At 38.5% G+C, this 26,893-nt stretch overlaps 2 protein-coding genes across 4 annotated transcripts in view; one reads left to right on the forward strand and one right to left on the reverse strand.

The window, feature by feature from the left end:
• REL (REL proto-oncogene, NF-kB subunit) overlaps window positions 1-15,934 on the forward strand; it is a 42,531-nt gene extending 26,597 nt beyond the window's left edge. The window contains exons 5-10 of one of the 2 annotated variants that reach the window (XM_070429280.1): window positions 4,146-4,286; window positions 5,609-5,713; window positions 5,829-6,041; window positions 6,604-6,672; window positions 6,804-6,875; window positions 7,954-15,934. In XM_070429280.1, the coding sequence (XP_070285381.1) occupies window positions 4,146-4,286; window positions 5,609-5,713; window positions 5,829-6,041; window positions 6,604-6,672; window positions 6,804-6,875; window positions 7,954-8,729 (1,376 nt within the window). In that variant the 3' untranslated portion in view covers window positions 8,730-15,934. The remainder of the gene's footprint in view (window positions 1-4,145; window positions 4,287-5,608; window positions 5,714-5,828; window positions 6,042-6,603; window positions 6,673-6,803; window positions 6,876-7,953) is intronic. The other variant, XM_070429281.1, reaches the window with a different exon arrangement.
• A 2,473-nt stretch (window positions 15,935-18,407) lies between these two features.
• The window catches only part of PUS10 (pseudouridine synthase 10), a 56,384-nt gene continuing 47,898 nt past the window's right edge, over window positions 18,408-26,893 (reverse strand). For both annotated transcript variants that reach the window (XM_070429283.1, XM_070429282.1), the window contains exons 16-18: window positions 25,906-26,048; window positions 23,356-23,455; window positions 18,408-20,696 (exon numbers count right to left, since the gene is read on the reverse strand). In XM_070429283.1, coding sequence (XP_070285384.1) covers window positions 20,658-20,696; window positions 23,356-23,455; window positions 25,906-26,048 — 282 coding nt within the window. In that variant the 3' untranslated portion in view covers window positions 18,408-20,657. The remainder of the gene's footprint in view (window positions 20,697-23,355; window positions 23,456-25,905; window positions 26,049-26,893) is intronic.

A 26,893-nucleotide genomic window follows, 5' to 3' on the forward strand; every position in this document is an offset into this window, starting at 1 on the left:
TGATGGAAACTCAGATATGGCTCTGTGGGAGGAGGGCTCAGAAAAGGAACAATGGCCTCTGCCAGCACTTTTCTCTGGAAGAAAGCTCCCATCCAGCTCTCGCCCTGATGCCAGACAATTCAGTTCCTCCCCTGTGTCCCTGGTGCCTTTTAAGCTGCTGCCCCAGCACTGGAGCTTAGAGTGAGTGAGTCTGAATAAGTCCATGTGCAGGCCCTTTAAGAGGAACATCTGGGACTCCAGCAGCCCTATGTCTCACTCAGCCTCAATCCTTATTGGTTTTTACAGCCAGAAATTATGGGTACTTGTCTTCCTGGCATTGGAACCCGGGGCTAGGGGGCCTCACTTCTCAATGGGGACCTCTGAAGCTGAGATATCCCTCCTGACTTTTATTTGCCACATGTGAGTGTGGGACTGGCCTGTTCTGCGTCCCTGCCCCTCCAATCTCCGTGTGATTTCTTTAGTTGTCGGACTTCTGTTCAGCTAGATTTCAGGCGGTTCTGAATGATGGTTGTTCTGTAGTTTAGTTGTAATTTTGATGTGATATAGGAGGATGCAAGTACTGTGTTTACCTACATTGCCATCGTGATCAGAACACTTTTTTAAAAAATCACTTTATTTTGTTTCCTCATATGTCTGGTTATTTAAAATAGAATATCAGTCATTGTATGTGAAAAATTGTAGGGATTTTAGATCTAGGATGTTATCTCCTTTCAGAAGATTTTCTTGTGGTAGTGGCTGATTTAGGATATTTGAAGCTGGTCTTTCATCCTGTGAGTCTCTAGTGTCTTTCCAGTTAACCCTTACTTCTAGGGTATAGTTGGGTTCCTCCAGGGACCTCAACCAAAGCATTGAACATTTATCAGATTCTCTATCCTCGGCAGACCTGGAACTCCCTGTTTTTCCCTTATAGTTTCTTGTGAGTTCATCTCAACCTCTCATCCTCTTAGCCACCTCTTACAAAACTGGCAGATTATATCTCAAAAAAAGAGCCCTCTTGTTCTGAACTTACCTCTCTGGATTTCTGTAATAATTGTGATTTTATGGTGCTTATCCCTATTCTTGGCACAGAGCTCCTAAAATCCTTGGAATTTGCTAAACGATAAGAGCTAAAAAGGTAAAAAGAATGTCTGTTGTTTCCATAACAAGCCTCTTTAAACACATCTGAGTTTATGTTAATGAGGTGAGTTGAAAAACACCTAATTGGGGGGGCGGGGGAGGTCTGGTTGTCAAAGGAACCAATCAATTGGGCTCTTAGAGTTGCACCATTCAACCTCATCCCTTTACCTCTGGAAAGAGGAAGGGCTGGAGGTTGAATTAATCACCACTGTCCAATGATTTGATCAGTCATTGTTCAAAATGAAGCCCCCATAAAAATCCTACCTGAAGGGGCTGGGAGAACTGGGTTGGTGAACATGGGGAGGTGCTGGGAGGGTGGCATTCATTCCCAGAGGGTCACGGATGCTCAGTGTAACTTGTACGTACCTTTTCTTATGCATCTTTTCTGTCTCGCTGTTCCTGAGTTGTTTTCTTTTAGAATAAACTGATCATCTACTGTGTAATTTTCTTTCCTGAGTTCTGTGAGCCGTTCTAGCAAATTATCAAACCTGAGGAGTGGGTCATGGAACTCCCAATTTGTAGGCAGTCAGTCAGAAGCATAAGTGACCACCTGGACTTGTGATTGGTGTCTTACGTGTGGGGTTGAGCAAGGTCTTGTGGGATTGAGCCCTTGCTTGTGGGATCTGTTCAAATCCCAGGTGGTTAGTGTCAAAGCTGAGTTAAATTGCAGGACACCCAATTGGTGTTCTGAGAGTTGGAGAATTGCTATGTGTGAAAAAACACACAGACATCAGAGTGAGTAAAGAGAAACAGGAGTGTTTTTCTTACAGTTCTTCTATATCCCAGCCCCATGATTCTTCATGATCTTATTAGCTCTTTGATGCCTTTAGAGGACTTTTGTTTCATAGTTTGTCCACCTTTTTTAGTTCTCATGGCACAGCTGATCCCAATTTGGTAATGTCACCTGCCATTACAAAAATAGAACCTCCCTCTGTTGATATTTACTTTATAGTTTTCTTCAGCAAATGTTTGATTGTTTACCAGGCCTTTCCTTAATTTTTCAGTCACTCACTCAGTGACTGAAAAAGTTTTTTATTTTCTTAAAAGCTTAAGAAAATGTTTAATATGTATTATACATATGTGTTCCATGTTTAGTGAAGATGCATCAACACCCATTCTGCTTTCATGGAACTTAGCCTGATTGGGTAGAAAGAGGCATATGTAGAGAATAATTATGCAAGACATTTAAAAATAAAACAACTTTAAATGTGTAAGAGAGGAATATAGGTCAAGGTTGCACTGACTTAGAGAGGAAAGATATATTCCTTCCATTTCAAAGCATGGAGTTTTATGTACCATTTTAAGAGATTTTAAATGAACTTTTTATTGAGTCTAAGTTATATACAGTTAGATCTACCCAAATATATACTCCCATGGAACACCACCACCATCAAGATGAGGAACTTTTCCACTACCACCACCACTACCACCACCACCACCACCCCAAAATGTCCCTGGTCTCCTTCCCGTCAGTTCTCTCTCCCTCCTCTGGCCCCAGTCAACTATTCATTTGCTTTTTGTCACCATCAATTAATGTTTTCTAGAACTTCATATAAATGGAAGCATAAATATATTTTGCTCAAGATGTTGTTGAGTTACATTCGTGTTGGGGTCTATATCCAGAGCCTGTTCTTTAATGTATGCTGTCACAGTTTGTTTCTGTCAGTTACATAGGTTTGTTTTTAAACTTGTCAGATGCACTTAGCTAATAATTTATTTTTTGCATATTGATTACTCATCTTTGACATTCATAAACATTAATGTCTTGAATTCTAAATGTATAAAGCTATAAAAAAATGATTTTGAAGAGGTAGACCTCTCATTGCCTACATAATTGTGCCAGAGTATGCTGCTGGGACACACGTGTTTGGATCATACATCACATTTTGACCTTTTATTTGTATAAATATGTTCTAATAGACTCCTTCAAATGCTAGGCTTAATAATGATGATAATGGGATAATTTTAAATCTTGTGATAGCTACTGAGACTACAAATGTAGTTTAAATAAAAATAGGCAAAATTATATTGTTTTTATTATTGTCTGTAAGACTATTTGGATTTTAGCTGTTTTCAAATTTTAATACCCTTTTAAAAATGAAATTTTCATAAAATTTAATATGTATTTCATGCTTTAAAAAATATGACTATGTTATTATGATTTATTGCCACAGCTTATGGTATTCTTTAAAAAGGGAGATATTTTCCTTTGGAACTGGATTTTTTTTTCAATGTCAATTAACAAACATTATATTCTTTCATAAGGAATGTGTTTTTATATTTTCTAGAATTATAAAATTTTCCTGCTATAGGGTTTGTTTGCCTTTTTTAAACAAAACAAATTTGTACATAAAATTTCTTATACAAAGAAAGCTACCTTATCTCATCTAGTACCTCTTGGTATTTAATTCCTAAAGTGTTTATCTAAACTTTAGTAGATACTCCTTTTGTCACTTGATGCAAAATATATGTAAAATTTTCTAATGGAGTTCCGTTTTTAAGAGCCTAGGCTCTGGATTCAGTTACCTGAGTCTGAATTTCTATTCTGCCACTTAGCTGTGAAACTTGGGACAAGTAATTTCATTTCTTTAAAATCAGTTTCTCATTGTAAAATGGGGATGTTAGTCATTCTTGTACAGGTTTAGGAGATAATTTACAGAGTTTTTAACACAATGACTGGACTGAATACATGTATGTTGAATTAATGAATAAATGCCTATTCTCTATTGTATATAACCTACAACTATATTTGTAAAAATTTGATATGAATGTCAATTTGGAATTCTGCTCTAAATTCTAGGTGACTGGGATAGTTAGTTCCTGACCATGGTCATAACTTCATGAATACTGTTAGTGACTACATGATATAACAATGATAAAAGGCATTCTTGAGATTGTGTACGATTCTATTTTAGTTAGTGCAGATTTGGACACTACTCAAGTATATTGGGCAGGGAGGAGGACCTAGCAGGGATTTTAGTTCTATGTGAATATTCTAGATTCTTTTTTTTTTTTAATGTACCATTCAGTCCCTGAACCACAGCTGCTTGATACTGAAGATTGCGACCTCAATGTGGTGCGATTATGTTTTCAAGTTTTCCTCTATGATGAACATGGTAATTTGACGACTACTCTACCTCCTGTTGTGTCTAACCCAATTTATGACAACCGTAAGTACTTTATATTCTTGCGTTTGTAGCCTTTGCTTGTTTTTTTTTAGGATAGTATAATTTTTTAAAGTATTTTGGTACTTAGAAAAACAGTATGTCTATTACAGGAAAAATTCAAACATTCCTGAAATAAATAACAGGAGGTATTCTCTTATAGTAAATCTCTAATTTCATTCTCCACAGGTAGTCACCGTCCTCAGCTACATATCTCACCTGTTTCTTCTTCATATATGTACAAGTACATTATCTTCATCATTCACACTATATAATTTTGGCAACTTTTTAAAGAAATCATCACTGATCTTTAAAAAAACATTTTCCCCCCTTCTTAGCAATGTATCTCGAATCATTTTTCCTTTCAGGCACCCTATTCTTTTCAGTAGCTGCATATTGCCTTAGGTGGCTATATCATGATTTTATTAAATCATTACCCTATTACAAAACATTTGGTTTGTTTCCTTCTCAGTTTTTTTCTTTTGGCTCTAACACATTGTACTGCAGTAAGTATCTGCATGTGTATATCTTGTGCAAGTCTTTAGCATACACTTGCAGAGTAGACTGTTGGCAAATGCTAGATCAAAGGATACTGATATTTATAGTTTTAAAAGATTATGAAATTGCCCTCATAGTGTGTGTGTGTGTGTGTACCTGTCTTGCATGTAGAAAGATAGTGGGACATAGGGCTATAAAGGCAGATCAGATTGTTATCACAGAGAGCTTTGAATGCCGGGGAGGGTTACTGGAATATTGGCCCAGATAATAGGAAGCATGAAAAGGGCATTGCCTTAGGGTTATGGTCGTGATTTAAGAAGATTAGTTTGGTGACAGTGTGTAGGAGGATGGAAAGAATCAGAATTCAGAAGCAGGAAGATTTAATTAGAGGACACGTCAGTGCCTAGAAAGTCACTCTAAACCAGTTTAGACAATGTAGTCAGAAAGGAAAGGGTCAGACATGGATGATTAATGTAGTGTTCTTAATTTACTTATACATTAAAATTTTTTTATCTGTTCTATAGATTGTTTTCCTAAAATTCTCTCCATCAAAAAGGAATAAAATATTAAGGTAGCGACCCATTAAAAATCTCTTCAGCCGAACCGGTTTGGCTCGGTGGATAGAGCGTCGGCCTGCGGACTCAAGGGTCCCGGGTTCTATTCCAGTCAAGGGCATGTACCTTGGTTGCGGGCACATCCCCAGTGGGGGGTGTGCACGAGGCAGCTGATGGATCTCTCTCATCGATGTTTCTAACTCTCTGTCCCTCTTCCTTCTTCTCTGTAAAAAATCAATAAAATATATATATTTTTAAAAATCTCTTCATATTTAGGTGCTCCTAATACTGCAGAATTAAGGATTTGTCGTGTAAACAAGAACTGTGGAAGTGTCAGAGGAGGAGATGAAATATTTCTGCTCTGTGACAAAGTTCAGAAAGGTATTTATTTGTTTTTTGTTTGTTTGTTTCATGGACTTCAGAATATATTTTAAATTAATAGATAACGTTTTACTTTGTTTTCCCACTGATAGTTGTTTGCTTTCCCATTCACTAGATGACATAGAGGTTCGGTTTGCGTTGAACGACTGGGAAGCCAAAGGCATCTTTTCACAAGCTGATGTGCACCGTCAGGTGGCCATTGTTTTCAAGACTCCACCGTATTGCAAAGTGATCACGGAGCCCGTGACAGTGAAGATGCAGTTGCGGAGACCTTCTGACCAGGAAGTTAGTGAGTCGATGGATTTCAGATATCTGCCAGATGAAAAAGGTGTGACTTCTTAGTGGTCATGTTTTATATATTTCTTAAAATTAGGCCTTGTCATAACATTTTTTGGTAAGATACCTTGAAATACAGGTGGTTGTTGTTTTTCATAATTTTCATTTCTTTGCCTGGTAGTTTTTCATTGGTTTTTTCGACCGATTGATCTGTGTGCTCTTTACACCTCTTTCTTAGGAAAGGAATCTGGAATAATTTCAAAGTATCTAAACTGTTTGTCAAAATTTGTTTTATAGTTGAGGGGGTTTTTATAGATAGCAAACTTGCCAGTCAGAAAGTGGTCTCCATTTTGGTCCTTTTCTGCCTTTATTGCATTAGTTGACGTTGTTGACTTATAGATGTTAGAAGAAAGCGAGATGAATATCAAACTGTTTTTTACTAAGAGAAAAATACCCTTATCACTGGCGTAGGACACACTCTGCAACATCTATTAAGTCCATATTATGTACATTTATTTAAAGCATTTTTTATATAGGGATAAAACTATTTATTTATTAAAGGAGAAGAAGCATGATGATTCATTCACATGCTTTCCTGGTTTCTTTCTAACCAGATACTTATGGCAATAAAGCAAAGAAACAAAAAACAAGTCTCCTTTTCCAGAAACTGTGGCAGGATTGTGGTAAGAATGTTTTTGGATTGATTCATATTTAAATAGATTGGGGGGGGGGTTGTTTTATTCAGTTTTGCACATTTTAAGTGATAATGTTATTTTTCAAATTTACATTTAATAATGGAAAACCTTTATCACAGCAGTTAATTTTCCTGAAAGACCTAGACCTGGTCCCCTAGGATCAACTGGAGAAGGAAGATTCATTAAAAAAGGTATTTTATTCCCTATAGAATATTCCTTGTCATTGTAAAGACCAAGCTTTGTATAATATATTGGAATTCCATTCTTAGAAATAAAACTGCTTCTTTGGTATTTTCCACGCCTACAAATTTTTCCATGTTTTGAATATTGAATGAATTGATCTTGGCTTCCAAAGGTCCTATTGGAAACTGGTTTTGGGGAGTTACTGTTTGAGAAATAACATTTCGTTCATATGGTGGTACTTTTACCAATTATGGTATGTCATGCAAGAAACTGTTTAGATCCAGCCAGTAGCCTGTCTTTATCAGTAGAGTTTTGCTGGGACATAGCCATGCTCATTTGATTACAAATTGTTTGTGGCTCTTTTTTCACCACAATGGCAGAGTTGGTAGTTCCAACAAAGGCTGCAAAGCCTAAAATATTTACTCTCTGGCCCTTTATATAGAAAAAAAAAAGTTGTCAATTTCTGGTTTCCATCATTCAACCAGGGTTAATTAGAAGTCTTTTGCCCCTTATATTCTTAAACCAGTGCTTCTTCCAGGATTACTATGTATAGCAGTCATAATAATGTGTAAATAAACACAGAACCCTTCATTTTTTTTTCTGACTGGGAATTTGTAGTACCTTAGTGTGTTATATCTTAATACATCTTAGATAATTATGTGGACTTTCCATCATCCCCAATGAGTGTTTCCTCCATCTCTTCATTTTTTCTTAAAAAAGAAGAATATGAAATGAATTTTGGCTATTTAGAGTCCCATTAACTGAAATTCTAATATTCATCTCTCACTTTCCAAAAATATCTTTATGGGGCCTCAGAAGCTAGATATTCAGAATTGACCGGAGTGAAACCTGTGCCAGAATAACTTAGCAATATTATTTATAGGTATTTGTAGAAAGGTAAGTGTCACAGAATTTAGTTTAGGGCTCATGTAATCATTTTAGTGCTATTTAAGTTTTTAATTTGAAATGCTACATCAGTGTCCTTGAAAATTTTCTTGATTAGTGTGTTTGTGCTGTTTTTAGAAGTAGTACTTTTTATAACTTTGTTCATTTCAGTGCTGTAATGATACATTTCCCCCTCCACAGAATCAAACTCGTTTCCTCATGGTGCAGTTTTGAATGAAATGCTCCGGCCTGCAGGGGTTTCGAGCCAAGCAGAATCTTACTACTCCCCATCTGTGTCCATCTCAACTGCCATGCCACATCATGCCTCAGCCATGCCCCCAATGGTACCTCAGCCTTCTTCACACTGGTCCTCAGAGCCCCACCCCCCCTCGTGCTCAGTCAGTACAAATCCACTGAGTAGTTTTGCAACAGGGACAATTTCCTCTAATTCAAGATTCCCAGAAATGCATGTTGTGAATGACTTGCATGCTTCTAATGCTTGTATTTATAACAGTACTAATGACATAGGCAGAATGGAAACATCATCCCTGTCATCAGCTGACTTCTGTGGTTTTTCTGGTGCCAACATGCTGCAGAATTGCCCTGTCAATATATCCAATAATGACAGCATGAGAGAGACTGACAATTCGGGATTTACGAGAATGAATATTGGAAGCCCTTCATGCAACTCGGTGTTAGACCAAAGGGACTTGAGACAGTTCCATCAGATGTCCTCTTCCAGCGTGCCAGCAGGCGCCAATTCCGGTACCACTGCATTCGCGTCACAGTCGGATGCATTTGAGGGATCCGACTTCAGTTGTGCAGAGAACAGCATGCTAAACGAGTCAGGGCCTTTGAATGGTACTAATCCAAACGGTCATGGTTTTGCTCAAAATCAGTATTCAGGTATTGGCACTATGCAGAATGAGCAGTTGAGCGACCAGTATACATTTGGATTTTTTACGGATAACTTGTAAGACTTAAATGATGGTCCAAGCTTTAATCCTTTTAAATGTTAGCAATCATTTTGGTATTACCCACATAGAATCAACATTTTCTATTTCTCCCACCATATGTAGGAGATTTCTTTGATAGGCTTTCTTGGCTCTGGAGCTCCTCCAAGAAGTAGAAGAGAGGGATGAACTCGTTTCCCAACTTCGGGAAGAGCAGCAAAAAGCCCCAAGACTTTGCTTCAAGAGTAAACAAATCCACACCTCTTGAACTCTAGGCTATGATGTTCCCTGGAATCCTACGTGCACCCCACATAGTTTATTTAAACTAGTAAATATTTCATTCTAGGTTAGATCATCATTTGACCATTAGAAGTGTATAATGAATCTGTGACATGTGAAATATTAAATAAAATCAATTTTTCAACTAAAAAAAAAAAAAAAAAACCCACACCTTTGGGTATGGAGAATACAAAGTTGGAAATTGCCAGAAAAGGAACATTCCAAAGTAGACATTTAAAAGGTTTTAGTGTTCCCCCTTTTGAAGCATGTGGCCTGATACTGTGTATGGTGGGAGTTCTGGCTTTAGAGTCCCACCGCGTTTCCACAGAACAGAGGAAAGAGAACATTGGGGCACAGCTCCAGTTTTTACAAACTTTTTAATATTTCTTTTGTTATGTATTAATGTATTCCTAGTTAAATGAATTAACCGATATTTGCTTTTAAGCAAATTTAAGGTAAAACCTGTAATGGCTATGTCATTGGAAAAATTAATTTCTTATTATTTTTTGAGGCCCATGGGCCAAGGTGACCCCTAAGGGGTTTTTCTGAGGCTTTTTGGAGTTTCTTGGATTTATATACAAATCAAAATTTCTTTAAAATGCTAAGTTGGACAGAAGGGTGCATTTAAGGAATGGGAGGTTCTCTACTTTTTGGATTATTTAAATCCATATCTAAATTGCTTGTGATTTTAGGTTTACACCTATGTTCTTAAGGGGAAGAAATTTCTTTGGACTTCTTCTCTTATGTGTCCTCAGTCACTGTGAGTTCATCCAATTTCATGCTGTCAACTCTGAGATTTTACCCCTAGTTTAGACCTGTCCTCTGAACAGCAGATTTGGAGTTTACCCATATGTGTGTAAAACTGCTTATTTAACATCTATACCTAGAAATCTAATTAAAGATCAAACCCAACACATTCGTGATCTTTCCTCCCAAACGTGCTTCTCTTTTAGTCTTCACCCATCTCAGTAAATGGCAATGCCATGCCTCTGGTTGCTCAGGTCCAGGTCTATGGACTCGTCCTTGATTCTTTTTTCCTTTTATCTCCCATATCCAAATGTCAATAAATCTGGTAGGGCCCACCTTCAGAATACATCCAAAGCTGGCCCCCTCTTTTGACCTCTACTATTAACATCCTGTTCCAAGCAACCATCATCTCTGGCCTGGATTGAAGCTATTTCCTCCAAAAACCCTCTTTATTTCCTTGTGTCCCTACAGTCTATTCTCCATAAAGTAGCCAGAATGATTATTTTTAAGCCACATCAAATCATCTCATTTAACTGCCCAAAACCATCCGATGGCTTCCCATCTCAGAGTGGACACCAAGGTCCTTAAGGTGAGCAGGCCCTCGCTCCCTCTCCTACCTCATCTACCACCATTTCCCCTGCCATTCAGCTCCAGGTGCTCTGGCCTCAGTGCTCCTCTTCGAGTACACTCCTGCCTTACGGTCTTTGTACTTGTTCTTTCTGCCTGGAATGGTTTTCTCTCCGATACATGCAGGACCACCCTCCTTACACCCTTCTCACTCCACGTTACCTGCTCAAAAAGCCTTCCTTGACACTATAACTAGTTACCAGCACATCACGTCCCTTCCTTTATCTTTTCCCATAACCTTATCTAAGCATTCATTTGTTTACTATTTGTTTTCTTGTACTGGAACATAAGCTCCTTGAGGGAAGAAATACTTGTTTTGTTCGTAGAATTCACAGTTTGTAGAACAGTGTCTGCCTCAGATTAAGCGATCAGTAAGCCCTAAGTACTACTGATACATCTCTGTTTTTTGAAATAAAGAATAGCTTTAATTATTAGATGCTCATGGTTTTCATAGTGCCGTTTAGTGTGACATCGGGTTTCTATCAGAATCCTGTACATTTAAGACAACAGTTAATTAATGGTAATCCAAATAGTTGGAAGGCAAAGTGTAATTGTGATGGGATTGTCATGATGCTAAGTAACCAACTTATTCAAGACCTAGTTTATTTTATAACTAGAGCCTACCATAAATGTTGAGCATATTCCTAGCTAGAAACATGTCATTTTGTTAGAGAATAGTAAGAAGCTAGGAAAATTCCAGGACAAGCAGAATTTGGAAACTCAGAGTTAAACAGCACTTTGCAGCCACCTAGTAAATCCTATCTTCCCTCAGCCAAGGATACTTAAGAGTAAATGGTTTGCACATCTCCTCCCCAACTGGAAGATAAATAGCTTAAATCACCCTTCTCAGGGAGACATAAGAGAAACCCAGTTAGTGCCATTTGCCAACCACACCCAAGGACAGGCAATTTAAGAGAATAAATCTTCCCCCTCAGGAAGACAAGAACTGAGGTCTTGTTGTCTCATGGTTAATAATTTCATTAACATAGCATCCAACCAAACCATGAAATTACTGGAACAATTAAAACTAGGCAATTTGGTCAAAATAGAGAATGTGAGAATGTCATATAAATAAAAATTCTGAGTTGACTGATACTGGGAAATGGTAATATAAGGTCAAGATATCTAGGAAGAAAAAGATTAATGATTAAAAAGATTAAAGCTAAGTACCATTAATGTTTCTCAAAAATGATGATTTCAAAATGAAACATTCTTGTTATTATAATTTTAAAAATCATAAGCACATAACATACTTATGTAGAACATACCAAGAGAAATAAAAACCTGAAGGCATAATTTCTTACCTATTCAAAATATGAACCCAAGATATTTCCAGATAGTGGTTGATAGGTGGTACACTTTTTTAAAAATATAGAATCCTCTAGTTGTGTATTAATTAGCATTGATCAGCTTAAACAACTGTTAGAAAACCTAAATGGATTTTTTAAATTAAATAAGCAGTTGACTTGCAGTTTTTTCTGTGTAAGCCAAAGTAAGGTACTGCTACATCTGTGTTGAGATGGATTTTTTATTTTTCATGTGCCATTTACTGGTCATAGGATTTATTTTATGATTTAAAAAGAATGTTATCTCTAAATGTGTTTACACTTTCACCTGTTCTTGTAACCCCCCACTCTTACTCTTAGCTTCTGAGGAAAAGGTGACCTTATGCCTTTCTAACCTCTACTGATACACTGGATTCCCCCCCTCCCCCCTTTTCTCTCCAATCCCCCTCCTGTGTCTTTATCCTCACATCAGCATTTAGTGCCTCTTTTTTTGTATAATAAACATAATAAAAGTCTTCTTTAGCTTAAAAGGAAAGGAACAAACCTCTTCTGCTACCCTCATGCTCCTTCCCTTCACATCCAGACTCATAACATGCTTTCGGTCTCCACGTCCTCATTCCCGGTCATTCCTTACCCTCTCCTCTCTCACTTTACCTCCTACTATTTTCTTCTGCTGTTCTGTGGAAAGTGACCTGGGACACCCTCCCTTGTTAAACCTAGTATCTTTGTATCCATTCTACTTATCTTTGTATGTTTGGACTGTCTGTAACCTTCCATCCCCTGGAGCACTCCCTCCTTGGGTACTCCTCCAAAGATTCTGTGGTAGAGAACATTCTTCTCTGAGGTTGACTTTTTTCTCTGAGTCTCAACCCTGGGCCCTCAGTTGGTGCTATTTTTCCCCCAGGGTGACCTTGTCAGTGCCCACTCCAGCTTTCTCTCAGGCTATCTGAATGCCTTTAGAACTGGTTCTTCCTTTGGCTACTCTAGTGGCATTACCATTTACCCTGCCATCTAAGATACTTAAACGAAACCTCGAAACCTCACATTCATCCTTAGTCATCAAGTCCTTTTGAATCTGCCTCCCCCAAATCTCTTGCATTTGTCCCTCAGTTGCCGCTGAGTTCTTAGTGTAGGCCTTCCTTCTTTTTCCCCAACAAGAATATCTTTTCCATATGCTCCAGTTAAAAATAACACCCCAGCTCTAGCCGGTTTGGCCCAATGGATAGAGCCTTCAGTCCGAGGATTCGATTACAGTCAAGGGCACGTACCTCGGTTGCAGGATCGATCCCCACCCTGGTTGGGGTGCTTGCAGGAAGCAACCAATGGATGTGTCTCTCTCACATTGATGTTCCTGTCTCCCCCTCCCACTCTCTTAAAAAAAAAAAAATCATTGAAAAAATGCCCTTGGGTGAGGATTAACAAAAAAAATATACCACCCCATCCCCCCTTATCCCTTATTGTCATTCTTTGAAAAAAAAAACTCTGGGCATCCATTGCCTTTCATGTATTATATACTCTACCTGTATTGTTCAACCACAACACATCGTCTTTAAGACTAGGCTTCTCTGTGAAACTTGAGCCTGCCCCCCTAGCTGAGGTACAACTGTACATTGCCCCTGTTGGAGAACTCCTCACTGAATTGTAGTCACTTAAGGTTTGTCTCATTCATCTTTGGGATTCTTTCCCTTAGCATAATCCCTGGCATAGTTGGTGCTGAATAAATGGTAGCTATTACTAGAGAGTTAAATTGTTTTATTGCTTAAAGTATTGCAAAGAGTATTACATATGTCTCCTTTTTTCCCCCCGCCCTTGACAATCCCCTGGCCTCCCCTACCCCCCAGTGTCTTATGTCCATTGGTTATGCTTATATGCATGCATACAACTCCTTCGGTAAGGATGGGGTTCTTAAAGGAAAAGGTACTTAACCTGACAAGAAAAGCATTGATGCCAAGATTTTCAAGTTTGTGAAACACTTTACCCTCTGCCTCCCTTGTTATTAGCTGTATTAGGTAGAAATTTTACAGTTATTAGGATTGTCTCATATGTCTGACTTGGCCGCTTCTCTCTACTGTATGTGAGGGGTTTAACCTCAGTCCTCCGTGCATTTCCTGGACACCTTACCATTGCACAGACACTGGGGTCTTCATGTAATCAAATCACATGTCACACTTTTTTTTTAAATATATATTTTATTGATTTTTCACAGAGGGATAGAGAGTTAGAAACATCGATGAGAGAGAAACATCGATCAGCTGCCTCCTGCACACACCCTACTGGGTATGTGCCCGCAACCAAGCCGGAATCGAACCCAGGACCCTTGAGTCCGCAGACCGACGCTTTATCCACTGAGCCAAACCGGCTAGGGGACATGTCACACTTTTTAATGTCTAATGTACAAAGCACCATGTTTGGTTCTGGAAATGATATAGAGGTGAATGAGGCAAAACTCTTTCTCAAAGAGGTCAGTCTTTTTCTTTTGAGGGAAAACATCTACGGTAAAGTGCATAAAGTGGATTAATTTTAAGTGAACAGCTTGAGTATTTACATACATAGACAGTCATTTCCAGCACCCCATAAGTTTCCTTCATGCCCATTGCCAATCTACCTACTCCTCAAAAGCCCTCTTCTGATTTCCATCATCAGCACCTATCTTAATAGCCTTTTAAAGTAGTCACTGGGCCTCTCTACTCAGAACCTTGCTGAACAGACACAGTTGGATTGTCAATTTCTAACCTTATACTTCAGAAAAACTAATTATACTAGTACTCCATGTTAAAGACTTGGAATTGGTGATCTAGGCTGCCTAGTAGCACCAACTAAGTTGCTATAAATTGATTTATTGAGGGATTAAAGAAATGTCCATGGGATGTTTAAATAGCATGGAGAAATGGAAAGGATGGGGAATTTTTAGTCAAACATCTGGGTTTTAATCTTCAGCTCTGCCACTTAAAAGCTGTGTGGTATTTAACAAATCACACCTTTTGTGAGCCTGTCTCTTCAGATATAAAATTGCAGGTAATGCCCAGCCTACCTACCTCACAAGGTATGTTGTATTAAGTAAAATAACGCATAAGAAACACTGTAAAGTGTATAGTACGAATCAAATACTGTTAAACCATCCGTATATGTCCTGGGTCCCTGGTTAATCCCTAGTCCAAACGCTCCTTCCAGTGGCAGAGTGAGAAAAACCACCATGGGTTAGATTTCCATAATAGGCATCCTGAAGCCGGTTTCTGTTTAGAGTGGCCAGCTGCTGCCCGCTTCTAAAGGTCCTTCATTCGACTTTAATCTTTCCAGAGCCATTTCCAATTGTATAGCAAAGGTAGGTCAATTAAAGACTTCCAGTTCTGAAATTCTGTGACTTTCTTCCTAAAAAGAGGTCTCATCATAGCTAATGAAGTTACCACTTTAAGATTCCTTTCCTGTTTTGTTCAAGTATGGGGCAAAATTAGGATGTTTATAAACAATTATTTTTTCTAAATATTTTTAAATATTTTTTTTCTATCCTAAATGTCTATGACTTTAGGGAAAAGATACCACCTGCTATTAATTACCTGTTTAAAAGGAGTGGAATTTATCATATTCTAGTCATCTTAATCACCTGCTTCTACAACTTCAGTTTACTATTGGACTTTCAAAAATTTAAAGAGTTACAAAAAAGATTCATTAAACACCTCTGTATGAACAATAATTAGTACAAATTGTTGGTGCTTCAACAAATTGAGTTTTCAGAGATATCAGCAGGTAAATAAAATACAAATTGGTAAAAGTATCAAGTGTTTATCTTGCCTATTTTCCTTCTTAAACTTTATTATCTAGTCAAACCATTATAACTTTGTATAACGTGTAGTAAGAATTAGATGAGGTTGGAGTATTTGGGGATCCATATGTGGAATTCAGTCTTGGGAGACTTCATTGATGACACAGTTGAGGTAGCTTTAAGAGGAAATGGAAAGGACACACAAGATTTTTAGGAAATGGACATTCTTAAATGCATGGTTCAGACCACATGCACCCTTTAGAAATTATATCTGTTTTAAAAGAATGTACTTACAAATGCTTTTGATTATGAGAAATCCACTATTACATTTTTTACTGTTATAATTTTTACAAGTTCTCAGGCACTGTTGAATTATTTAATTGTTAAGTGTGATGTCAAGATGCAGTTATTTTAAAACAGGAATATTTTCTTTTATTGTACAGAATGTTGTCTTTGTAATATCTTTGTATACAGTAATTTTTTTCTTGGTAATATAATAAATGGAAAAAATTCTAAAACCCTTACTAAAATGTTGTTGCTATTTGACTTTAAAAATATCAACGAGATGTTCTTTGTATTTATAGCATCTTCCTCACAGAGAAAGCTAGTTTTGGTTGCTTAGAAACAGTAGGCATTTTAATGGAATGCTACAGCTGGAAATACTTGCATATATAACTGACCTTTGAGATGACAGATAATTTTGTAGAGTACTAAAATGCCTTTTTAAAAGATTTTTATTTTCTGCCTTCCTGACTTATTTCCTGCCTGATTTTCTTCCTTCCTGAATAACTAAGGACAAAAGTCATTCACTCATTCTGAGCAAGGCACAGGTAGGTATTAACCACAGCAGGTGGGATTACAGTGTGCAGAGCCCAAGGAGAACACGTAGGGAAGTGGGGAGGGGAGTCTCAGTGATCCGAAATAGGGATGCAGCCTTAGGAGATCACCTAGGAGGGGGACTGATCTATTAAGTTAATACATTAAAGCTAATGGGAGCCAGATTTCTCACTCTCAGTGAAAGAAATGGCAAACATGGAAAGGGAGAGAAAACTAGAATTAAGGTTGGAATTAGAAATAGTGGTATAATTCATAGTGTTCAATATATGTAAAAAAAAATAAGTAGAGGTAAGCATGACTGTGTGCATGCCATGAGAAGGCTTGGGAGCACCAATGCCACAATAGCAATGAGCAGACCTAGTGCCCGGATTTTGGTTTATAAATACCATTTTCTACTAAAAGGAACTAGTTCCTCTTAGTGAAATAGCCCACACTAGGGCTGGTGCAGATGAAATACAAGATGAGCTTGGAGTGTCTTTTTGTATTAAAGCAACAGCATTCAAAAATAATTAAAGAACATTCTCCAAGAATAATAGGATCATGTTAAAAGGACACAGGACTCAGCGTGGTGGGGCATCCACTGGCCAAATCAGTACTTAGAAATCAAAATAAACATCAATAACAAATTATAGCTCATTGAATAAAACAGGAAGCCATGAATACACAAGAAGGAAAAGTTTTAACTAATATAGAACTTACTCAATGCCAACCAAAAAATATAAATGAGGAGGAAACTAGTTTTGCAAGGCATGTCAGGCCATAAAAACTGTAAACAATGCACTGCCCTGGTGGGGAGAGGGTTATGCTGGCGCCAGGATGTGGCCTGACACCTGGGGGCCTTCCTGCAGGGCCACGAAGTGGGCAGGGGGCATAGGGCATATCTGCAAGACAAAGACCCCAGCAGGATATATATAGACAGGCTCTCTGCATGTTTCTTCACTCTGATTTGCAAGTTATTCCCAGAGTCCACTGGTGTTAATAAAAGGGGTCCCTCCCTTTCTCTAGGAAGCGTGCTTGGTATTTCTTTGCTCTTCTGTAACATAAAAGGAATTAGAAAATGCGTATTTGACAATCATCTTACCGAATAATAGACAAACATGTAAATTAACCATCCCTCCACTACACTCACCAGCCAATCAGGAGAGTATGCAAATTAACCCAACAAAGATGGCGGTTAATTTGCATACATAGGGTCAAAACGGTGGAGCGAAGACTGAAGGCTCCGGCCGGAGCAAAGGCCTGGGTCCCAGGTTCTGAAGCAAAACCGGTGCCGGTAGCCAGGGGAAGGGAAGGCCTATTGCATGAATCTCTTCGTACAACGGGCCTCTAGTTGTAGTAATAATTGATTCAGTTGAAAATCTTCAATGAATGCTAATACTAATAAGTGAAATTTTGATGTCACTCTGTAAGATATTTATTAATCTAAGGGAAAAAAGAGTGGAAGAGCTTGGCAGATACTACCTTCATTAATTAAAAAAAAAAGTCTAATCATTGGTAACAGCACAAACCAAAATTGTGTGACACTTTTGCAAGAAGAAGATACTATTTCTTCTGTGGTATTCTTGTTAAAAAGGTACAATCTGAATCTATTAATGAAATACTAGGCAAACACAAATTGAGGAACAATCTATTAAATAACTGGCCTGAAATCTTCAAAGTGTTAAAATAATGAAAGTCAAGGAAAGATGAACTGTTTCAGATTCATGGAGACTAAAGTATGATCCCTTAACTGTGCAGTATCAAATTAATTCCTGATTTTGATCATTATATTGTGATGAATGAAGTAGAACAATGTCCTTGTTTATAAGAATCACACACTAATGTAGGGTGATAGGGCATCACTGGCTCAGTGATTCAGGAAACAAGTTTCTTTGCACTTTTCTTGCAACTTTCCTGTGAATGTGAAATTGAAAGTACTTTTTCATAATAAAAAAAGGGAACCATTTTAAAAAATCAACTCAGAAAAGCTTGCCTCAAAGTTCATTCTTTTATATGGACTTAAACATCAAAGAATGAAGCTCCAAAAGAAAATATCTACCTAAGTAAAGAGTTTTTCTCTTTGGAAATGGAAGTTTAACTTCTAAGTTTATTTCATAACTTACAAATGTAACTAGTTATCTTATTTAGGAAATTTTTAATTTTACCAACTTTATTTATTTTTACTTTTCCAGGTATTTAGAGTTGATGGTTTTTTTTCAACTAAACCACAGACTATATTTGGGACAAAGAGGTGCTAAGAAGCACAAAAGGTCCTTTCACTAAGTGTTATTTAAAAGACTTAAAGCTGTACGATATCACAAAACTAATTTTAAAATACTTTTATACAGGCAAAAGTGAAACGATAGTATTCTCATTACTTAATGTTTTCAGTTTTGCATAAACAATGACCTACATTAATTTAACATGTCAGTTGGTCCGACGGTTGTGGGTTATTGTTAAGAAAAAAAAAATTTAACATGTCTCATAATTATTATATGAACATTTGAAATAAGTATTTACAACTAAAATTTGCACTTTGCTTGAAATTTTGCATGACCTCAGGAATAAAAATTTAAGAAATAGAGGTCTTCTAATTTGTGTTAGCTCAGGAGGTTCTGAATTCTTCCATTTTTCAGATCCACTGAATTCAAAGACAAGCCAAAAACATGCAAAAGACTAGCTCCCCACATTATTTAAATGTCTTTTTTGTAGCAAAATTTCCCCAGAAACTGAGAAACATTCACACAAAAGTTCTTACCTTTTTATCAAAAGTTTATTTCTATTATCCCTTTCTCATTTTCTGGCTTATTGAAAATAGTGAAAAAAAATTACTTGCTATTATTCACATAATGAAATTTCATGATAAAACCATTTTCCTGATTTCTGAAGTGAATAATACATCTTGTCAGGCTGGTGTTGCTCAGTAGGTGAGCGTCGAGCTATGAACCAGCAGGTAGAGGTTTAATTCCTGGTCATGTGCTGGGGTTTCGGGCTCTATACCCAGTAAGGGGGGTTGGGGGTATGGGGAGGGAGAAGATGTTTCTATCTCTCCCTCTCCCTCTCTGAAATCAATAAAAAAATATTTTAAAACAATTTTTTAAAATAATACATCTTAGTATCTGAATTATATTGAATGGAGAGATAGGAAACTGGGTAATCTAATACTATCCAAGTCACATGTGTTCTGAAGCTCAGAGAGTTGAGTCAGGATGATGGAAATGACACTTAAGTGTAAAATTTTAATGAGACTCCTTTCTGAAAGTTTTCTCTTAATGACTCAACCGTTTTCTCTAAGTTTTGTTTGTTTTTTCCTCTTCGTAGTACTAACTGATGATTAACTTATTAGCGAATGGTAATCATGAGATACTATGAAATATACTTGGGCTATTTTGGGATAAGCTCCTTGAATCTAAATTCTGAAAGTCAATTTTCATGGTTATGTGCATTAAAATGACATCCTCAACTGCCTCCTTCACACAGTATGTGCTCAATAATAAGGTTTATTAGAAAGGGCCTACAGACCAGGAAACTTAAGTTTTGGTCTTAGACATGGAAGTAACTAACAATTTAGATAAATCATTTAACTGCTATCTTTGGTTTTCATATTTATAAAATGGAGATGATAATATCCTGTCTACCTGATAAGGATGTTTGAGGATAGATAATAATATTGAAGCCCTCTAGAATAGTATCACCTTTTTTTGGCAATCTCAATTTTTCAAAATCTTATCCCTGGCAATGAAGTTATTGAAGGCACTTGTGTCTCCTTCTTTAAAAGATTTACTAAAGTCTCTTACCTCGATTCCTAAGGTTTTACTTTCCCTCTCCAGGAAAGGCATTGACAATTTTAGATTGTCAATGAGTAACTTGAAGTCATTAGCATTTGTGACAAATCACACCAAGAGTACTTCTATTGGTAATAGCTTGCTAGAAGCTTACTGGGAAAAATATTAATGGTCTCAGATTTACATTTGGTATCTTATTATAAGATACTGTGCTGCATAAATATAGACAACTTATCAACATTGTTTTAAAAATTTAGAACATGATTTTAAAGGTGGTAATTCTCTTGTGAAGGGAAGTTTTGCTGAAAGAAATTACAGCTTCTTAAGATTATCAGAGAATGTATCCTGTTTGTGCACCTCTCTAAATGGAAGAATGAATATAGGGAATGGTTTCATAATTCATAGTTGGACTTGTGGGGGTTGGCGAGGGAACAAGAAAAATCATAAGACATCTTTAGAACAATGTAGCACACATTCTACACATACTGTATATGGATCCTGAGATGTTACAAGTTTAAAAATAAATAGATCAACATGATCCAAACAGTTGCCAAGACACCCTTATGGTGGGTAAACAGCCGTTTTACAATGTATGCTGAATGGACATCCACGTTGGGCCACGAAAACCCTTCTCCGTTTCCAAACTTGAAAGCTAGTCATCCAGAGCAGGGGGCCAGTCAACATCTACAGACTGGAAGGAAGAAAACAAGTCATTAAAATATATTCCTGTTCTAGGAAGCAACTGCAGGTAATGCTGTGTAAGTTAAGACTTCTAATCTATACTCATAAAAGGGTAATATGCTAACTAGACCGGACATCTTCCAGATGACCTTCCGGGCGTCCTTCTGGACAAAGCCATGGTGGAGGGGCTGAGGCAGAGGCAGTTAGGGGCGATCAGGCCAGCAGGAGAGAGGAGTTAGGGGGATCAGGCCGGCAGGGGGGAGCAGTTAGGGAGATCAGGCCAGCAGGCAGGTGAGCAGTTAGGAGCCAGTGGTCCTGGATTGCAAGAGGGATGTCTGACTGCCAGTTTAGGCCCTATCCCGGAGGACATCCCCTGTGGGGTCCCGGATTGGAGAGCGTGCAGGCTGGGCTGAGGAACACCCCACCCCCATGCACAAATTTCGTGCACCAGGCCTCTAGTCTATATATATAAAAGGCTAAGCGAACAGCCAACCAGCCAACCGGCCAGTAGCTGTGACACACATTAAGTACCAGGGGGCAGATGTTCAACGCAGGAGCTATCAAGTGACAGCAACTTTGCAGAGTGCCCTCTTGCACTCTGGGACCCCTCGGGATGTTGGACTGCCGATTTTGGCCCAATCCCTGCAGGCCAGGCCAAGGGGCCCCACCTGCCGGAGGGAACTGCTCATGCCACAGATGCCCTTTGAGCCCCAGCACCGCCCCAGGTGCGGCCGGCCAGGGAGGGACTGCGGGAGATTGGCTACAGGGCATGTCCAGCCTGTCTCGCCCAGTCCCACCCAGTCCCACTCCACCAGCCACCTTCTAATTAATTTCCTTTCAATGTGTATGAATCCGTGCACCAGGCCTCTAGTATACTATAACAGAAGAAACTGCATTTGAAGTAAAGAGCCAATGAATGCAATTTAACACTCTAAAACCTTCTGGGACCTGGGGTTCTTGGGCCCTACAGTCTGTTGCTAAATTTATTGAGCATTCTGTTACTCAGCTGGTTATTAATTGTGCCTTTTGACTGATAAAAGAGACTAGAGTACATTAAAAAATTTTAATGTTATTTATGGGTAAGTAACAAACAAGTTCATGTAGCAACACCAACTTTCCCTAAGAAGTTTCAGCCACTTTTATTCTTCTGGTCATTTTCACGTTCCCATATTTCTACTCACCCTGGTCTGGCTCTTCTAAAACAAAACCTTGAGCTTCAAGTCATAATGAAATTATAGTACCAGACTATTCTGTGCCATATTCCAGGCCTTAGAAGTACAAAATTGCACCTTGACTTCACTACCCTAGAGGGCTTAATTTAGGGGAAAGTTTCTTTTAAAAAATCCACTGTCCCTGTGTTGTTTGAGACTTAAACTTTAAAACTTGAACTAATTTGCTAAAAATGATTTTCAAATTAATCTATGAGTCACTTCATATACCATATGCAGAAAATATTAGAAGACCCCAGATAACAATTGCATATGTGTGTTCTTTTATAAATCTCAGGGAAATAATTGGATTCTGTTTGAGAATATAGCCATATACCCAGAAAACATCACTGCTCACAATCTTGTAGTGTTGTGGGTGGTGGGGCGGGAGGGTTGGAAGTGGAGGAGGGGTAGGTATGTTATAATGTTGAAAAGCTCTACAGGTGAGTCTATTGAACAATCAGGGCTGAGAAACACTGGCCTGTGGCTCTTCTGACATTCTGAAACTGTCCTGAGAAGTAAGACAAAGAAGACAATGCAACTGGGATTTTCTTTAACAGATGGTTGTCTTCATCAGAATGACTGAATGACGTGTTTCCCCAGGAGGCTACCTGCAACCTTGAAGATGCTGTCACTGACTGAGCTGTATGAGATCCCATTTGAAAGCACTCAAGAGGCCTGCTGGTGAGGTAATAATGTTCCAGGGCTCACTTGATTGCCATAGCTGCTTTCACACTGGGCAACTCTACCCACCTTTTATAATGGGTACAATTCCCAAGTACGAAACGTTAGCATCTCCTAAAATATTTGTTGTGGGGGTGGGAAGGGGCTGTATTCCTAATGGGATATTCGTCAAGGAGCACAACTTGTGACTCAATACCTACTGCTGCTCAAATAAGAAAAATATTGATGGAGAACTTCCTGAAAGATCCAGTCTGTCCATTTTTCGAATTACTTACAAATTTAACGTTGTTTCAATTCAGATTATAAGAGTGGAGAATTTGGACCACATCATAGTGGTCCCTTATAGAACTGCTTTTATTAATAACCATAGGCTCAATCCATTTTCTACCCCTGTCCTGAACATACATTTCTCAGTAGTTTACCTTAAATTCTTTAAAAGACAAAACTGGTATGGGAATGAACTATAGAGTCCAAAGGACATATGAAAGGCAACTTCATTTCTTTGCTTGGCTTAAGGGTTTAGAACTCATGCCATATGTAAAGAACAATTAATAAGTTAGCTATATATTTTTGCAAGGGTGATAAATGAGGTCTTGTGGGGTTTTTTAAAGACATAAAAATTCCAGGATAGACCCTCCCTGCAATATAAAGCTATCATGAGATTTTGACCATTTTCAAACACCTCTTAAGGTAAGCAGTACTATTTGGCTTAATGCCAAAAAAGCATAACTTTGAATTCAAGGTGCAAATGGGCATTTCCATAATAAAATGGTTTACCTCAACGTCCAGCTCAAGAATATCTGCAGTCACATTCATGAGAGAGCCAATGTTCGGCTTGGTTCTCCCGAAGTCTCCGTGTACAAACTCTTTAATGTAGCTGGGGTTTGTTGAAGGAAAAAAATAGGATAGCCATGCAGTACCAATTGTTTGGTGAGATTTGATAGATGAAAGAGAAATAATAAAAGTAGAAAAGTTACAAAAGAGGTTATCTCTGAGCTGTAACTTGTGATGTGTGTCTCAGAAATTAGGCTACACAAACTGGATCCTACCTGCCTAGCAGCCAACATCTCGACCTACGACTCGTGTTTACATCAAACTTGCCAAGAGTCATCATTTTCTTTTTTCTTTAGCTCATCTCCAAGTGTCAAGGTTTGGGTATGGGTTTTCACAATCAGCTGTAGATAAATGCCATATATATACTTAAATCTCAGCTATTTTTTCTTCGCCACAACTTCCATTTTGACATCTTTCTTGTCCCATTTTTCAATAATAGCAGCCGGTATCTGCCATGTGATAGGTTTCCAGAGTCACAAGAGTGACCTCAGTGACGGCTTTCCTTGTAATGTGATCCAGTGACACAATGGCAATGGGAGGGGAGGGATAATAAGACAATTTAGTCTTGATGAAGGTCCTTCAAAAGGATTATCAGAGGACCTGAATTCTAGTTGTTCTGCAAACATGGTTAGCAAAAGGGTTAAGTAAATTCTCTCTTGTTTTACGGGGGCAACTTTGTGTTTTACTCAGAGGTCTTCAAATTTTGAAGTCAATGACTAATCCTAGAATTAGCTATTAATAAGATTATATTAACATCCCTTACACAGGACTACTACAACCTTGACAATCTTTATCTGAAAGATACGTTTTTGCCAGCATTCAGTAAAAATTCATTCACCATTACGTTGTCGTCCATAAACCAGCACTTGGTATAAAATTTAATATGATTTGAATAGAAAAAATAAGTTTGTTCTCAGATGATGAATAATAATTAAAAAAAAATAACAGCATAATATGCTGATATATCCCCGTCACTTTCTGAGTTTATTCACTCAAGTTTCACCAAATGTTTTGACTCAAGCATAAGATGTGTAACTGTCTTCTTTGCTAAACTCATAATTACTTAACGACTATCATTCTTTTTCTCTCACTTTCTTTAAGAATGCCACTTCTGAGTAGCATTGATGAGGAAGATGACCCAAAATCAATTATAAGGTCCAGAATGGTTCTTAATCATACCCTGAGGGATGAGGTGTAAGTCAAATGAACTAGTTCAGTGTACTGAGCAATATCTGTGAAAAACATATATTTCTGAGTATAACCACATGGTATCTAAAGCTTTGCCAGCTGTCTTGGCTAATGCCTTAAGTTACATGTACATGGCTAGTTCTGAAAACATCTAATGAGATTAAAAAAGAGCTTAGCTTCTCCAAAATACCACTGCATTTCTCCCTAGCACACAAAACTAAAGCTAGGATTAGGAAGAAAGGATTTTTTTTTTTTTAAGAACCTGTGATTTCTTTGAAATCCCATCCACATGCCATGTATAATGGGCAGATGTGCTCCAAACAACAGAGATACAAAGATCTGCCCACTGAATAGACCACCCCTTGTTCTAAATAGTAAAATCTTAGGAGATTTTAGAAGTAACCTATGCCTGTTTTTGAGGGGGAAACCATGGTCACTCCTAGGGCTGGATAGGGGAGACAGAGAGGGGAGGAGGTTGGTAGGGAAGGAGAGGCAGACTAATTACAGCAGCATAGTACAAATGCTATTTGGTGATTAAAAATTAACATTTTCCCTCTTATATCCATAAGTATATCATTATGGATATACTTATTGTATATCCATAATGATACATCATTAATCTTATACTAGTTAGAAGGCATTTTGTCATTTCATGCTAGTAGATCACAAAATAATATGAAACCAAGAAACAAATAAAAACTAGGAGCACCTTTGAAAAGTAAACTAAAGCTAAGACTACAGCAGCTCTCTAATTTTTTTTTTTTAGGTTCTCTAATATTTTTTAACCAGCAAGTCAGACCTGATACCAAACCATGCAAGGCAGGGTAGGCTATGGACAGGCGATCAGCCTTGGACTATTCTCTTGTTCTGGGCCAGTGGCCAATAAAGACCATTCTGTAAAGTGGGGCCACTCCCATCTACTCTCAGTATTTAACCATCTGGGCACATGCTCAGAAAGGTTGAAAGGACCCAAATGTGGTCATGAACATGTGACTGGCAAAATGTGTAAAGACAGCCAAGGAATCAACATGTTTCCTGAGTACTTACTATGTGCTCACCATTGTGTGAGACACTACATATTTTAAAGATCACTTTGAACTGGCTGCTGCCTCATGGTTTAAAATGGCATTTTGAAAAATACAAATTTAATGAGGGAAAAACACTCAAACAAGACAAAAAAAAATCTTCTCCAACTTAACCCTTTGCCTATCCTCCTAGATCCTTTGAACCTATTTTCTAGGGCAGCACGAACTCTTCCACTAGGGCTGGGGTTAGGTCACTGCTGTGCAGAAGGTGAAAGGATACGTTCCAGCCTGAGTCTTTAGCTGGAGGCGGAAATGATGCTCGTCCACATAGCATGTCTCCATGGAGTGAATGATGCGACTTCTTACAGCCAGGGGCCTCCGGTGCAGGACCCGCAGAGGTGTCTTCTGGTCGATCTTTAAGTCCTAAGGAGGATGTGATACACAACTATGGAGTCAGCTTTGCTGCCCACGGACACTCCTGTTAGCACCTCCTTTGTCATCTGTGACTCACCACACGTTTTCTCTAGAGGACCCCACCTATCACTGTCATGGTAGAAACTAACTAATACCATAATCAACTGTATGGTTAAAGGCTCACGCTCTGTGGGACTTCTCATAGCCTCGTCCATACTTACTTTCTGGGCCCCAGTGCCCCAGAAAAGGCTTTGATGTCAATGTTCCCCAAAGTCCCTTTTGCTCTAATATTTAACCACTAGAGGCCTGGTGCATAAAATTCATGCACTCGGGCGAGGGGGAGGGGGGAGGAAGTCACTCAGCCCGGATTGTGAGAGGGCGTAGGCCAGGCCGAGGGACCCCACCAGTGCATGATCGGGGCCGGGGAGGGACGTGGGAGGTTGGCCAGCTGGGGAGGGACCGTGGGAGGGCTCCAGGGCGTGTCCAGCCCGTCTCGATTGCCCGATCAGCCAGACCCCAGCAGCAAGATAACCTACCGGTTGGAGCATCTGCCCCCTGGTGGTCAGTGCACATCATAGCAAGTGGTTGAGCGGCCTTAGCATATCATTAGCATATTACACTTTGATTGGTTGAATGGATGACTGGATGACTGGACACTTTGCATTTTAGGCTTTTATTATATAGGATTAGGAACCCGCCCTTTACATTAACAGCTCTTTTAGAAGACATATTCTTACTGGTTTTTCCCTAACCCAACAAAATAACCTAATAGTGGGGATTTCAGGCTGGGGTGAGAAATGGCAGTTTTCAAAGGCGGGACTTCAGCCTCCCTGTGTGTACAGGCAGTGTGCATG

This window comes from Myotis yumanensis, unplaced genomic scaffold, assembly GCF_028538775.1.
Source record: "Myotis yumanensis isolate MYYU_CA2020_CCGP unplaced genomic scaffold, mMyoYum1.0.hap1 SCAF_11, whole genome shotgun sequence".
NCBI classification, from domain to species: domain Eukaryota; kingdom Metazoa; phylum Chordata; class Mammalia; order Chiroptera; family Vespertilionidae; genus Myotis; species Myotis yumanensis.